At 34.8% G+C, this 17,139-nt stretch overlaps 1 protein-coding gene and 1 non-coding gene across 6 annotated transcripts in view; one reads left to right on the plus strand and one right to left on the minus strand.

Annotated features, from left to right (window-relative positions):
• Positions 1 to 17,139, minus strand: part of CSMD3 (CUB and Sushi multiple domains 3) — a 1,246,643-nt gene that overhangs the window by 437,223 nt on the left and 792,281 nt on the right. For all 5 annotated transcript variants that reach the window (XM_032316321.1, XM_032316320.1, XM_032316319.1 and 2 more), the window contains 2 exons: positions 5,648 to 5,830; positions 712 to 1,038 (listed from right to left, as the gene is read on the minus strand). In XM_032316321.1, coding sequence (XP_032172212.1) covers positions 712 to 1,038; positions 5,648 to 5,830 — 510 coding nt within the window. The remainder of the gene's footprint in view (positions 1 to 711; positions 1,039 to 5,647; positions 5,831 to 17,139) is intronic.
• On the plus strand, positions 10,296 to 10,402 carry LOC116575655. The gene has a single exon (XR_004279894.1). It is a non-coding gene; the product is annotated as a U6 spliceosomal RNA (small nuclear RNA).

Below are 17,139 nucleotides of genomic sequence, written 5' to 3' on the forward strand. Positions count from 1 at the left end.
ATATAGTTTTACTGACAGGAACACTGAGGCTCATTTATTACACCTAAGAATGGAGCAGAGCCAATATTTGAAGTTGCATAGGTTCACTGTAGAGATGACACTCTTAATCTCTAAGGTACTTCTCTCTGGTGGTGGCCTTGCTAAATCAGCTCAGTGGTCTGCTGCCCCTAAGTTAATGACTGCCTGCTCTGTAATGTTTCTGCAGCCTTACAGTTTTTTTCTTTGGAATTATAATTCTGTTCTGTCACTATTTGTTTATAGGTTGCCCATGTGTTTATAAATATTTTGGTTTTTATTTTATTTTTTAAGATTTTATTTTTAAGTAAACTCTACATCCAACATGGAGCTTGAAACTGCAACCCCAAGATCAAGAGTCCTGTGCCCCCCTGACAGAGCTAGCCAGGTGCCCCAGTTTATGAATATTTTGAAAGAAAGATTTCTCTCATCTATATGTTTGCATACCAATAATGGAGCAAAGTATATGATATATAGTAGGTTTCCTTAATATCAGGCTTCTCACAAACAGAGAAATGACACAACTGGGAGTAAAATATGGTTGGAAATCAAGAACTAAATGACTCCCTGGCACAATTTTATACATATATACGATTTGTTCAAGTTTCCTGTTCTGTGGAGGGAGAGAGCTGGTTTATGTGATTCCTTTCTAGCTCTACATTGTAGAAATATGTTTTATGGAAAAAATAAACTTACTGTTATAAGTGATGTTAAAGCCACGTCCCGACATTGAATGGTCCGCTTGAAATTCCAATCGCAGTATATGACTATTACTGGTAAGATGGGAAGGCACCTCAGCCCCAGTAAAGGTTCCAAGAATTGGGGAGTCTGGAGAGTCACCATCTTTAACAGCAAGGAAGTCAAACTGAGATTCCAGATCAAAGTCATTAAAAGAAAGATGAATCCGGCTCCCTGGATCAGAGATTATTGTCCAGATGCAGTTTAAATTATTTCCATACCCTTCTGGGTAATCAGGAGAAAGCACTGTTCCCATTGGTGCAGTAAAGTTAGACAGACAAGGAACTGTTAAAATAAGATTGTAAAATACAACAAATTTTCAAAAGTAATATTCTACCTTATTTTGCCATATCCTTATTAAACTTTATCCTTATTTACTTATTATATTTTATTCTTATTATACATTATTTTGCCACAACTATGGTAATCAATGAGCAGGTTGAAAAAATAATATTAAAAAATGTAAATTATAAAACAGAAAAAAATGTTACCATATTCACATATTAAAAGAGGCAAACTGTTACTTTGGGTGACTGTATGCTTAAATATGCAAGAAAATGTCATGGGAGTAATAAAGGCAATTTATTTTGACATTTATCATATTTGTGTTGGCATTCTATACAAAGTTTTTGTTTCTGTGCTTAAGAAAGAAAATTGGTAAAATATTTAGAGATTTTCATATAAAGCAAGAATCCTCAGGAAATGACTGAAGACAAAAAATATTATGCGGATATTAATAGAACTAGGATGTTGTAGCCCAGACAAAACTTGGAGAGAGGTTGGTGATTAGGCGAGGTTCATTCCTGCCATGGCTCTCAGAGTTTAAAACACAGATAAGAAGACAAATTAGCTTTTATAGCTATCACCACTAGTTGCTAACACTAGAAAGACAAACTTTCACATCTTACTAAGATGAAGTCTCTCCCTGCCCCTGCTGGACACCTCCCGTCAGTTTTCTTTTAACTTTTAAAAACATCTGAGCTAAAGGATCAACAGAACATTTAGGAAGTAGAAAAAGGGTAAAAAACAAAGGTAATGGTCTTTTTACAGAGAGGAAATCACAGTTAAAATAATGACATGTTTTCTTCCAGTGGCTTTCATTACATAATTTGGAAAAAAAAAATCCAATTCATTTAATTTTGCCCCAAATTTTATTTACAAAGAGTACAAAATTTAAGCCTGAAAAATATTTTGCTAAATTTCTGCCTGGAAAAGTTGTATTCACTTATTCTGATACATACATATATATATATATCCTCTACCAGCATAAAATATTATGATTATTTAACCTTCCTTATTTGATAAGAGAAATGACACATTATTAATCTGCCCTTCTTTGCCTACTAGTAAAGTGGAAGATTTCTCCATTTTCTCTCTTTTTGAAATTATAAGCTCATGAACACTGATCATTTAAGATGATGAATACTTACTCTATAATATTCAATATTACCATTCATTTAATATTCATATATTATTTCAACAATGTTAGTATAAATAACTTTTTAGAATATTAAAATAATAATTTCTTTGGTTTTTAATATTTTTTTTTAAATTTAGATCTTTTATTAACATTCAGAAATAAGACCAATATCTGTTTCTCTAGTTACAGAAATATAAAGACAAAAATGTAACCATACCTATATATATATGTGTAAAATATGTAACATATGTAAAAGAATGATAGGAATTATATATATATATAATCAGTTGTTTATTACTATATATGTATAATTTTTTATCATTTTAAATGTAATTTCTAACCTAAGTTTGCTTCTTCTGTATGGAATGATGCTAGGAGTTAACACCAGGTCTTGGAAACTGATAGCCATTGGGCTGCATCCAGACTGCAAATGTGTCTAGTATGATTTTTGCTTATGCCTGTACAGAAATTTGAAATCACATTTTAAAATCATCCTACTTCACATTTGAGGGGAAAAAGTCAGGAATTCTAGCTTCTTTGAAAAAGTTAATGCACTCCAGATCCCCACCACTTCCATCATGGGTGCATACCTACCTAGTCCTATTCCTTTCACACCTTTACCTGCCTGCATCCTGGAATCATTTGATTCTACTGCCCTTGACTTAAAGACAGGGTCCGCAAACCTTCCATAAAGGAACCGATGGTAAATGCTTTGGCTTTACAAACCACATCGTCTCTTTTGCAACTACTTAACATTGCCACAGTAGCAGGATATCAGCCATGTGCAATAGGTAAATGAAAACACACAGTTATGTTCCAATAAAACTTTACCAAATTATGCTTCAGGCTAAATTTGTCCCAAAGACCTTATTTTGTTAATCTCTGATCTAAATGATCCCTATTCTGGCAAGTGATGACCAAGATCTATCATGCTAATCTTCCATCTCTAATAAATAGGTCAATGCCGATGTAATACCCTTTGTTATATTAGATGCAGTTTTTAATGACACTTCCTTTGATCCAGGGTTATATTTCTGTGAGTATCACACTAATTTTATGGCAGCAACTTAATATGATACTTTGAAGGCCACTTAAGCACTTTTCTTTTAAAAAATTCTTACATCAATTCTACTATTTTTTTTTAAACCTAGCAGCATGTCAACACATTCCTAAAGAATGTGTGTCCCCAGATAAATTATGTTATTATTTTTATTGAACTTTTTTTAAAAAAGATTTTATTTATTTATTTGACAGAGAGAGAGATCACAAGTAGGCAGAGAGAGGAGGAAGCAGGCTCCCTGCCGAGCAGAGAGCCTGATGCGGGGCTCGATCCCAGGACCCTGGGATCACGACCTGAGCCAAAGGCAGAGGCTTTAACCCACTGAGCCACCCAGGCACCCCAAGATTTTTATTGAACTTTCAAAGCAATATTCATACAATTCACATTTATTATAATGTAATAATGTGTTCTTATTCAGGAATATGGCATCTATCTATGTTTTTCTCATAAAATATTCTTTTCTGAATAAGTTTGTAATTTTCTACAGGTTATATGGGTTTATGCAAGAATTATTTCCACATATTTTACAATTTTACTTTTCTGAATAAATTAGCTTTCCATTACATTTTCAAATTAGCTATTGGTGTATAGAAAACTAATTGCTACATATTTATCATATAGCAAGTTGCAGGGCCTACTTACTTTTAAAATAGTAAAAAAAAAAAGTGTCTTCTAGATTTTCAGGAGTTTAAATTTGTTTTAGTCAGCATTATTTTAAATATTGTATTAAATGTATTTTAATACCCCTTAAAATGACTTAAAAAATGACTAAAAACAGTTTCCTGGTGGGGGGTATTAAGAAGAGAATGTATTTCATGGAGCACTGGCTGTGATATGTAAACAATGAATCTTGGAACACTGAAAAAATAAAATAAAATTAAAAAAAAATAATTTCATTTTTGATGTGGTATATTGTATTAATAGATTCTCCAATAGTACACAAAATTGTCTCCTTGGAAGAACACCTAGAATTAAGGATCTTTAAGTCTTTCAAAGTACTACTACTATATAATGCTAAGAGAATCCAATCAAACTCTCCAAATACATTTTCTTCTCTTACGGTAGAAATTTCACATGCGAAGCATGCGCTCTACCACTGAGCTACATCCCCTGGCTCGGTAGAAACTTCACAAGGTGATCTTGGTCAGGGATGAACACTGGCCCTAAAAGGAGAGGGATTATATGCACTCTTCCTCTCCTACATTTTCTAAAGAGCTCCCAAAACATATTTTAATTGGGGTAATTTCTGCCACATTCAAAAAATACTCACTTTGCTAAAACGTGAGATTAGGTATCATGGCAATACGTATCCAGACAGTATCCTGAGAAACAACAGTGCTCACTCGGTATTTGATTCTATTTTTCTCTTTTTAACTATGCAAAAATACCTATTAGAAAATGACCTCTAGTCTCTTTAAAAGTTCTGTTACTTTTAAAAATGTGAAATAATTTTAAATTGTTAAATAAGCAACATTTCCAATAAAAGAAAATACATGTTTTGCAGCATATATTGTAACGGAGATGAAATGTAGGTCTTGAAAGAGGCTACTTAAAAAAAAAAAAAAACAGTTAAATACTGAAGTAAAGTTTGTGCCTTTTAGAGAATGAAAGTTTTCACAAATGAAAAACATTGTAAGTTAGATACAGATGAAATATCTTAAATTTGAAAACCAGAAAATTATTTTTATTTTCATGAGTATTGGCTTTATATGTTACCATTTGTGAATATTCAAAGCCCAGATGCAAAATTTTCAATATTACACCTATAACTGATAAGTTTCATTTGTTTTGTTGGTATTTAACTGAAACTGAAAGCGTATCAATAGATAATATAAATTATATTTTTGTTGTAGTTAAATTGCAATGTTTTAATGTATTTGAAGAAAAATATTCTTTTAATCCAAGCATACTGTATATCATAAACATTAATGAATTTTTCCCTGTGCAATATAAATAAATGGCAGAGAGCATGTATTAGTGTGAGCATCTACAAGCAAAAAAATAAGCTAATGCATTATACATAGAATATAAGCTTTAAATATTTTAAGTGCTTTTGATCAAAAATAAGCATATACTATCTTGTTAAAATAAATGAATCTACTAGAATTAGTTCAGATGTATAATTTCTGTAAGAAGTATGTTATCTATAAAGTATAAAATGCCACCAATAAAACATTATAAGAACACATGTAATATATACTTTGCAATTACCAAGTGAACTATGTTAACTTTATTTAAATCTTTAATGAAATTTATAATTTGGCATAAGCATACTTGTTAAAGATAGTATCACAAAGTGCTACTCGTTCAAAAATAATTACACGGTTCCAGCTCTTTGCAATTAATTACAAAAGCAATTATATGCAAGGACAGGGTAACATATGCTATCTGAAAGCAAAGCATTTGGTACTCACAGATACAGATGGGTATGTTTGCAGACCATTGGTTATTCTCTTGACAAACAATGGATTTCTCTCCAATTAATTCAAACCCAAACTGGCATTCGAACCTTAAAACATCACGATTAGAAAATCCATCGCCTTCTCTAATTCCATATAAGGGTGTACCAGGATCACCACAACTTTCTTTTTCAATTTCTGCAAAAATTAGAAGATACAAGTCACCTTCCAGGGGTTTGAGGCACATGCTATCCATATGACCAATTTGGTAGATGTACACTCTCTATATAGGAGATATTTCAGAACAAAAAAGATGAATATGTTTTCCAACCTTTTTTTTTTCTTTGTGCTACTCTTACAACTATAATTTAATGACATGATCTCTAGAAAACAATAAATGTAGTTCTCTCATTTTGTAGATGGGGAATCTGGGGTGATCAAAACACATGCTAGTGATTGTGCCTAACAGAAAATTTCAAATTTTTGTCTGCACTATACACACACACACACATACACATCTCAGTATTTTCCCCAAACCCCCAAAACGTTTCTTATTTTTGTTATCTGTACATGATACAGTAAATCCTTAGGTCATGACCAGGATATGAGGTGCTGCTGCTCGTCTTAATGTTCCTACAGCATTCAGTGAATACCTTTCTTGTAGGATCTGCCAGTCTCCCTGACACTTGCTGGTTGAATTATTTCCCCAACTATACCTGTCAAAAAAAACTTCTTAGGGCAGGAATCAATTCTGCATTCCAAATCACCCAGATATGTTCCTCCAAAAATGTTTCTATATGAGTTAAATTGAAGAAGGTTGAAAAAATTCTCTTAAAAGCACACGAAAGCATTCTTTCAGCTGACATTCAAAGAAACTCCAACTGTCTAGGATCTGCATTGTGAAACTAAGAATGTCAATAGCAAATTATTGTGGTAGTTGTTTTCATTTTTAAGTCACATGAAATCACATTGTCTTCAAATGATGGAAAAACAATTTAAAAGAGAAAACTTTGAGATAAAGTTATGGCTTCTATCCTGATATTCCAACAATCACACATTCCTGATTTTTCTATAATCTACCAGCACAATTAGAATGGTCTCTCCAGTTGTTTTCCCATGTTTTTATAATTATACATAGGCATATATCATATGAAATATTATAAACATCTATATTTATGTAAATATTAAACTCCTCTCTAAAACTATGTATTATAATACATACATTACATATGCATTATAATTTTATTATAGTATACTGTGACTGTTATTCTATAACTTGCTCTTTTTCTAACCAAACAATAACTTTGGATTTATTTTTGTATATGTGCTGCCGAAGCGAGCACATTGGATTTATTTTTGAACACCTGTGTATTTTTATCAGATGCCACAGATGCTATAATGATTCCTTTAATACACTGGATTTAATATTTTATTTATATCTATCCCAAGAAACTGAGATCAAGACCTGAGCTGAAACAGAACTCAATCTACTACACCACCGAGAAGCCCCTAGACTTGCTGTTTTTAATGTCACTATCATTTACTTAGGTATTGTTACTTATTTATTATCTATTCATTTATTTAAAGCTTGGTGCTTGATAGATTTCTTCTGTCAAATAACTTGTAAATTTCTTTTTACGTGCTGAGAAATTGTTACCATTATTTCCCTTCAAATATTGTTCTTATGTACTTTCATCTCTCTAAAATTCATTTGCATTGAATATTGGAATTTGGGGATTTAGCCTTCATGTTGCTCAATCTTTCAAATTCTTATTTTTGAAGTTCTCTGTTCTGCGTTTTTGAAGAAATATATATATATATATATATATATATATATGTTAATGTATGTATACATATTCTGATTTACTAATTCACTGTGTATGCTTATCTAATCCCAAATCAACCTAATACTGAAAAATCATGTCATTTTTTAATATTTAATGATTATTATTACTTTTTATTGTTTCATAACCTCCTACTATTCTTTCATGAATGCAATTTCCCCCTTTATTTCTGAGGATATCTAATATACTTATTTAAAATAATTTTCTTATTCCTCTTTCAACCATTCCCTTGGGTATAAGCAGAAGAGTATGAAGAGAGCAGAATAAAAGTTCTAAAGCAGCATGTTTAAAGAGAAAGTGGTAAATTATAATTGTTGTTGATCCTGTGATGAAAGTGTGGGAGGAGGTACTTGAGGAAAGAACAAGACTGTTGGTTTTGAGCAAGCTGTCAATAACTGTTCTTATCTGATTGCTTTGCCGCAACTCTGCAGGTCTGGCACTCCCCATCTTCACCTTCACCATCCGCCACCTTAAGGCTTGTTTCTTCTAATGTCAGAACCACCTTGTAGTTCTGGGTGTAGACTTTTCCCTCCGTTGAGCTGTGGTGCAGTTCACTTTTGTGGTCTTCATTTTGAGTTGGGGAGCCCTCCCTCTTGATAATTGCACTGGACTCTCACTCCATATCTGGGTATCTGGCTCTGTAGCTGAAATATTTTCCTCTGAGGTCATCACTGCAGTTTCTCAGAACTGCCGACACTCCTTCCTGGAGGCTTCTAGCCCCGAAGCCCAGTGTCTTCCTGTACAGAAGCCATAGCAATAGCCTCCCATGATGACACTGGCTTATGGAATTCTCAGCTTACCTCTATATTCTGTATATATTTTTACACATTTATTTATATAAATTTTTGTTATGAATCCCCTATAGCCTCATAACAACTGACACTTCTTCTTTCTATTCTTAAGCATCAGTGAATTTTTAAAATATGTTTTCTAAAATCTTTGGGATAGAAGTGAGAGTAAGCGCTTACTCTACTGTTTTGAAACCAACCATATGTTTTTTTTTTTCCTTTGTTCCTTGATTTTTGAAAATCAAAGATATATTTTCTTTTTTATTATTATTTAAATTCAGTTAGTCAACACAAAGTACATCATTAGTTTCAGATGTAGTGTTCAACAATTCATCAATGATGTACAACACCCAGTGTTCATCACAACTTGTGCCCTCCTTAATGCCCATCACCCAGTTCTGCATCCCCCACCCACTTTCCCTTTAGCAATCCTCAGTTTGTTTCGCATATTTTCAGATCATAATGCTTTGAAACTGGAGCTCAATCATAAGAGGAAATTTGGAAGGAAATAAAACACTTAGAGGTTAAAGAGTATCCTGCTAAAAAATCAATGGGTCAATTAAAGAAGAATTTTAAAAAAAAATTCATGGGAACTAATAAGAATGAAAACACAACTCTTCATAACCTTTCCAATACAGCAAAGGCAGTCCTAAGAGGGAAGTACGTTGCAATAGATGCCTTTCTCAAGAAATAAAGAAGGTCTCAAATACACAAGCTAACCTTACACCTTAAAGGAACTGGAGAAAGAACTGCAAATAAAGCCTAAGCCAAGCAGGAGAAGAGAAATTATAACTGGAGCAGAAATCAATGAAATAGTAATCAGAATAACAGTAGAACAGTTCAATGAAACTAGAAGCTGGTTTGTTGAAAGAATTAGTAAGACTGATAAACCCATAGCCAGACTTATCAAAAAGAAAAGAGAAAGGACCTAAATTAATAAAATCATGAATGAAAGAGGAGAGATCATGACCAACCCCAAGGAAATACAACCAACTTTAAAAACGTATTATGAGTGACTATATGCCAACATATTAGGCAATTTGGAAGAAATGGACGGACTCCTAGAGATATATAAACTATCAAAACTGAAACAGTAAGAAATAGAAGATCTGAACAGACCTATAAACTAACTGCAAGGAAATTGAAGCAGTAATCAAAAGCTTCCCCCTAAACAAGAATCCGGGGCCAGATGGCTTCCCAGGGGAATTCTACCAAACATTTAAAGAAGAACTAACACCTATTCTTCTGAAACTGTTTCAAAAAATAGAAATGAAGGGAAAACTTCCAAACTCATTCTATGAGGCCAGCATTACCTTGATCCTAAAATCCGACAAAGACCACACCAAAAGGAATTATAGACCAATAATGCTGATAAAAATGGATGCTAAAATACTCACCAAGATACTCGACAAAAGGATCCAACAGTACATTAAAAAGATTACTCACCACATGGGATTTATTCCTGGACTGCAAGGGTGGTTCAACATTTGCAAATCAATCAATGTGACACATCACATTAATAAAAGAAGGGACAAGAATCATATGATCCTCTTGATGCAGAAAAAGCATTTGACAAAATATAGCATCCTTTCTTGATTAAAACTCTACACAGTATAGGGATATAGGGAACATACCTCAATATCATAAAGGCCATCTATCAAAGATATATTTCCAACAAAGATGTAATTTTGTTGCCACAGTACTCTCATACTGAAATATGTGCAGTAAGTACAATAAATACCTACCTATTATATATCAGTGTCTTTGAAATTTTTTTTGTACCCAAGAGGTGAAACTGATATCTGAACAAATAGTTAATATGCAACAGATGACTATTACAGTAGAAACAGTCACAAACAATTACTAAAAATAGTGGCTATCATTTTTTGAGCATGAAAACTGTATTGGCACTGTGGAAATCTTTTTTCAACATTAATTATGTAATTTAATCCTCATAACAACTCTGTGATGGATTTAATTGTCATCTTCATTTACAGATGAGAAAGCTGAGAATCAGAAAATGTAAGTATGGTGCTTGCTTCGTCAGCACATATACTAAAATTGGAACTATACAGAGAAGATTAGCATGGCTTCAGTGCAAGGATGACATGCAAATTCATGAAGTGTTCCATTAAAAAAAAAAAAAGAAAAAAGAAAAAAGATAAGCATAGCTATAGACTGAATAATTGCCCTCCCCCACCCCCCCATTCATATGTTGAAACCTAATCCCCCATGTGATGGTGTTTGGAAGTAGAGTTTTGGGGAGGTGATTAGGTGATGAGGTTAGAAGCCTTATTATTTATAAGGGATTAGTGCCCTTATAAAAGAGGATTTTAAAAGCTCCTTTTCCTCTTTTGCTGTGTGAGGACATAGAGAGAAGACAGTCATCTATGGATGAGGAAATGAGCCTTGATCTTAGACTTTCTAGTCTTTAGACTGAGATAGTTGTTATTAGTCCACCTACCTTATGGTACTTTTGTTGTAACAACCCAAAGACACTAAATCAGACAATTTCACAAAACTTGTGTATAGCAGAGTCTATGTGCAAAACAAAGTCTTTCTTTCCTCTCTCTTTTTAGTAGGTTCCACAACCAGTGTGGAACTCACAACCCTGAAACCAAGAGCTGAGCTGAGATCAAGAGTCGGGTACTTAACCAATCAAGCCACCCCGGTGCCCCACAAAGTCTAAATCAGTAAGTTATACTGGAGGAATTTTCATTCTTTAATTTCCCATTTATGAAATATTTGTTTTGTTTCTAATATGTATCACAATGATACTAAGTATTATGGATATAAAGATAAATAAGTTGTATCCTCTGCTCTTAAATGAGGGCACAAATGAGGTATAGCTAAGCCCTCTTGGAGCTGGAGGTTGGTAAATAGGTAAAGGTGATCCTTGTGCTTAGAGTTATTTCACTGAGTGGATTGGAGAAGAGAAAAGAAGGAAAGGTATTTAGGTGGAAGATGAGCAGTAGCAGTAAGATATGTAGTCTTTTTGTTTCTCTTTCCTTCTATAGGTGGTGACTTGGTTGGAAGCTGAGTCCGTCGGGGTTATTTTAACAGAATACCATAGGCTGGGTTTATGAAAAACAGAAATTTGTTTCTCTGGGTTGTAAGAGCTGGGAGGTCCAAGATCAAATGTCTAGAGATTTGGTGTCTGGTGACATCCTATTTCCTGGTTCGCAGATAGCCTTTTTTTGCTGTGATGGGGTCCAGGACAGGCCTTACCAAAATGTGCACTTTGATGTGTGGATTGTTTTGAGTTGAAGTCAATCAAGGCCCAAGGGACTCAGGAGTAGCTTTTTGCCTCCCTTTTAACTGCCTGAAAGCATTTAGTTAGAGGGCCTGGCCTGGTAGACAGCTATCACTGAAAATAACTACAAAGAGTATCAGCTAGGTGTGGTAAGCCGGAAGGAATTCAGCAAGGCCTGTTTGTTCAAATTCCTCTTTGTGTCCCATTGTCTCTGAACAGCATGGCAAATATTTGTTTAGAAACATTAGTTTTCCCCATCTTCCTGTAAATTGTCTTCTTCCCCTTTGAAATCCCAGATCCTTCCCTCTTTCTCCTTAGCTCAGGATGGTATATAAACCTCAATTGCTTGACTATTATTAAGAGGACTAATATCATGGGGGTTCTTATAAATATGAAATTAACATTTTCTCCTGTTAATCTGTCTTATGTCAACTTAATTATTAGACCAGCCAAAGAACCTAGAAGGGAAAAGTTTCCTTCTCCACTGGCTGCATCCTCACATGGTAGAATGGGTGAGGGAGTTCTCTGGTGCACTAATCCCATTCACTGGGATTCCACTCTGATAACCTAATCATCTCCCAAAGGCCCCATCTCCAAGTCCATTACACTGGCCATTAGATTTCAATGTACAAATTTCAGGAGACACAAATATTCAGCCTACAGCAAAGGCAGTGAAGATGGCACTAAGCATTGAAGGGTGGTGAGATCAACTAGGTGATGTGGGTGGGGGCCAAACAAGTAAAGGTAAGGCCAAGAAGGCAGCCAGTAAGTTTGGGAGATCGAGTATATATGAGTGGATAGTGAAAAGCATAAATTTGAGGATAAAGATAACCAGAATTTTTATTATCAAAAAGGAGATGAAGAAAAAGAGAAAATTTCAAAGAATGCTGAGGGGAAATTGGAGTGGAGGAGTTGTGTGAATTTGCATTTAAAATATGGATATATACAGGTTAGATAGAGATGAAAATGTGTATAGATAGATAGATATAGATAAAGCTATATATATATATAGATAAAACTATATATATATATATAGAGAGAGAGAGACTGAGAGAGAGAGAGAGAGAGAGAAAACTCTGCATGTAGAATGGCAATTTAAAAAATGTAGAATTAATAAAAATAGATCAATATTTAGTAGCCATGTTAGTGATTTTGGATTCTGGGTGAATGTTCGATAAAAAAACAAGATAATAGTGTAGTCTTGGGTTACCTCTCTTTGAAGCATGTATCAGTCACAAAGGTGAAAATGGCAATGTTACCATGGAAAAACCAGAAGACACTAATTTTACTAGGTGATCACAGTTCATATAAACAGTGCGGGAAATGTGGAAATTGTTTACTTCCTGATGTGATGCACTAAGACGCAGAATCATTTCTGTGGTATTCCTGTTAAGAATGCATGGGCTAAGTCTGGATAGGAGGAAAGGCTGCCTGGACTCAGATTGAAGGACATGTTATTTATAACAAAAAGACATGACAAATAAATGCAATAGTTTTGTGAGTTGACTCCTGAACAAGGAAGGGAAAAGAGACATTTTTTGGATCATTAGTAAGATTTGAATGACATCCATGAATTATTTGATAGTGTTGTATCAAGGTCAACTTTCCAACCTGGATGGTTTTTTTGTGGTTTTGTGGGACAGAGTTGTTGTTTTTATAAAACTCAAAGTATTTGGGAGTGATAAGGCATTATGTTTGCATCTTACCTTCAAATGGTTCTGTGGTGGTTTTAAAACATGTCTTCAAATTCTTTGATGCTTCTCCTATCCAAAGGTACAAGCACATTCTCCTCTCTTTGATTATTGGACAGCATTAATGACTAGCTTTTAACAAATGGAATGTGGCATAATGGACATGGCCACTTCTCACAGCAGCTATCCTAACACTACCAGTTGCCTCAAGCCCATATATGTTTGGGGCATGGAACAACAATCAACACACTCTACTTTAGCTTGTTCATTGCAGCAAAAGCTATAGACGTACCAAGATTTGATCCAATTGGATTGCCAAAGGCTTAATTTTCCCAACAGCTTTCTTAAGGGTTTTCAGTGCCACCTGGAATTGTGGAGAACTTAACGCCTGAGGGATGAACTTTGACCAACAAGAGGCAGGAAATGGGAAGGAGACCAGTGGATTCATTGCTTACCTCCCTCTCCCCAGAAAGATGGCACCAAAACACAACTGGCCCACATGGCCCAAATGACCAAACACGTAGCTGTGTTTCTTGTGAGGCTGTGACCATCTCAGTAACAGCCAGTAGTATATAACCCCATATTTGATTCCTCCACTTCCTTGTTATATTTCTTTCATCCCTCATCTTTGCTGTTTTGGAATTGCATTCTCTTTCTTCCCCCATAAAGTATTAATCCATAAGCTATGCCTCAGCCTCTGTTTTCTAGGAAAAAAAAGCTAGGACCTGTGACTTATCACTGGCAACCAGTGAATGGACTAGGTAAGGGACTGGGCTAGCTAATGGTTGTATAAACACAGATGTGGTTTCCAGGAAGATAGGATATTAGCTCCAATTATTGAGTGACTATTATTTGACAAGAGGGTTGCTAAATACTTTAACTGTTTTAAGTCATGCATTTCTTATGAAACACTGAGAAAAAGGCATATTACTCCAGCTTAACAGATGAAAAAACAAGGTTCTGAGAGGTTGACCAAGCTCATATACACAGAAAGAGCTTAAATGAGATTCAACATCTGTATGACTCTAGTAAGCACACTCTTTTCCACTGTTCCATGCTGCTTGAGAAAAAGGATGCAGAGGATAACGTGGGCCAGACACTGAAAAACTGGGGAAAATAGATGAATTAGCTTGATTCCTGTATTGGAAAAGAAAGCAACATTTTATTTTTAAAAGAGGTTATGTCTCCAATGCTTTAACACACTAATCTCACCTCTGCATGGCACCAGAGTAATTTAAAAAATTATTCAGTTCTCTTCAAATCCTTTCCAGTGGAAGGTCCTCGTAATCTAAATCTTTCCTGTCTCTCCAGTCTTGTCTTCCATCCTTTTCCTACAAGCAACCTAAATGTCATGTCTCTGCGGTTCCCTTTCACACCCACATGACCTCAGGAATGCTATCTTCTCTGCCTAGAAAGAAGGCATTCTTCTAGTATGCATAACCTGGGGAAATTCCTGTGTATTTCTCAAGGTCAGGTTATATTTTTTCCATGAGTCCTGCCCTGAGCTTACAAACACAGTTAGTTTTTCCTTTCCTTTCTACGGCATACTTATATTGACCTATAAATTTTGCTATAATTTATTTACTTATCTATCTTCTCCCACGAGCTTTTAGTGATCTTTGTATTTCAGGTATCTATACACATGAGGGTAACAATAATTTATATATCATGTATATTCCAGGCAAAGTTCTTTTTTTTTTTTTTAAGATTTTATTTATTTATCTGAGAGACAGCAGGAGTGGAGGCAGGGCAGAATGAGAGGGAGAAACAGACTCCCTGCTGAGTGTAGAGTCTTCTACCAGCTGGATCCCAGGACCCTGAGATCATGACCTGAGTTGAAGTCAGAGGCTTAACTGACTGACCCACTCAGGTGCCCCAGTGCCTGATTTGAACCCAGTTAGTTGTTATGGAATATGTGTTCTTCAGACTATATCCTCTCTCAGCATAATTTTCAAAGAATAGTTGTGGAATATGTAAAGAATGAAGAAAGGCAATGAGGAGCATACAAAAACATGTGGTTCTATTAGTAAACAATATATGCAATCACAAATTCCTACAGCTATGGAGAACTAAATATATAGAAAACCGTAGAATGACATATTCCTGTTAAGTCTTTTGGATCATTTAAATTCTATAGTTGTCTTATAATGGTAGAAGATGAGTGCTGAATATTTTCTAATTACCTCTCAAGAACCATTCACCATCTTTTTATTCTTGCTTTTTACCACTGGGTGTAGGAGTAGGAGTTGACCCACATGGACCCATAATAGAGAGGCTCTTGTGCTACCCAACTTTCTCTGTGTGCAATGAGTAGTCAAGAAACAAGTGGCACTAGCAGGAGATGGGATGAGGAGATTGAGAAGAGAGTTCCAGAGGGCATTTTTTCTCTCAACTTCTCTGCCTGATGACCATGGAATGGCTGTAACCCTTGACTGAAAGCCAAGCTTATGTCAGGGTCTCCTTTTCATATAGCCGTCCTCTGAGAGCTGTGGTTATCATTCCTGAAGATGATCATAGCTCCCTGTTGTAGTGACAACAGCCAGAGATACTGTATAACATCTTCTAAATTTCCTTAATTTCTGTCAACATATATACATAGACTAAATGTGAAAGTGCCATTTGTTTCCTGCAATATTTCTGACCGATACAGTGTAGCTTACCACTGATTGCTTAATGCAACACAAAAAGAATTGTTAGCATCCCACTGATAGGTGATTTCATTATCTTAGAGTGTTTTGTCTCCTAGAATACAAAATGGAGTTGGGGTTTCTTAACAAATGTTGCCTCCATTGGAGTCACCTAAACACTGTGTGTCATTTATAGCTCAAATTGGAAGGAGCAGAGTGAACATTCATTTGCAGTCAGAGGTTTGCATTCACAGAGTAGCACCTGGTTCTGCTCTTTCTCTTCCCTGCTGTGGAGGCAAAGAAATCAGAGGCTGGGGAAGAGGTGCTAAAGTAAGGGAAGATGGGAGGTCAGAGGAAATAGACGCAGAGCATTATGGAAAGCTCTTTTGCAATGAGTTGAGAACAAAATTGGAAATGTAGGTTTAAATGGCAGTGGCTGAAATTTGTAGAACAGGACTCTTTCAACACCTTTTCTATAGTGACCAAGTAACTTTGATCCTTGATGCCTAAAGTAATAAACTCTAATTTTAAATTCAATCAGATTTCCAGCCAAAGACTCACATCTGGCCTCAAAGTGACATAGAAATTCTCATTGATCAATCTCTGACTTGACAACAGTTGACACTGTAATTCAAATACTTCACAGAGAAACTGTGTAGGTTAAAAGAAAGTGATCTGTAAAACTTGCAGTTTTGCTGATTCTTAATGTTAAGAAGCCTCTTGGGAATCTCATTACCTTAGCAACGGGCTTACAAAGGTTGTGAAATACGGAATCATGAAGCTAGAAAAGACCTTGTGAGTTAAATTCGGTCTCACCTTCAAGCATCTCAGACAAATGAAACTATAGTCAACTTCAAAAGATTTTTGAGAATAAAATCTATAACTTCCCAGGTAAAGTAATAAAAGATGTATTTGCAATAACAGATGTGTACTTTACAATCATGATGAAAACCCTGACATTTAAAAAACTTCAGATTAGATAAAACCATTTAATAAAAAATAAATATGCAAACTTCAGAATGCTGTAAATATACCCTGAGACAAAGTTTACCTCTTCCAACAGAGCTAGTGTAAAAGAATATCTGTAGCCAATAGTTAAATCATACATTCTTTTGATATATAACCAATAGAAGAATTTAAAAAAATTATTCAATTCTTAATCATATGTGACCTTAAAAAGTTACTGAATGCTTTAACACATTTCATAGAATTAAGAGCTCTTTATTGGTGATAAAAACAATGTGCTTTTCTTTGCTTCTAAATATGAAGTTTTTTGGCATATCATTAATTTGGAGCTGTTTTTA

This window comes from Mustela erminea, chromosome 16 (assembly GCF_009829155.1).
Source record: "Mustela erminea isolate mMusErm1 chromosome 16, mMusErm1.Pri, whole genome shotgun sequence".
Taxonomy (NCBI): Eukaryota; Metazoa; Chordata; class Mammalia; order Carnivora; family Mustelidae; genus Mustela; species Mustela erminea.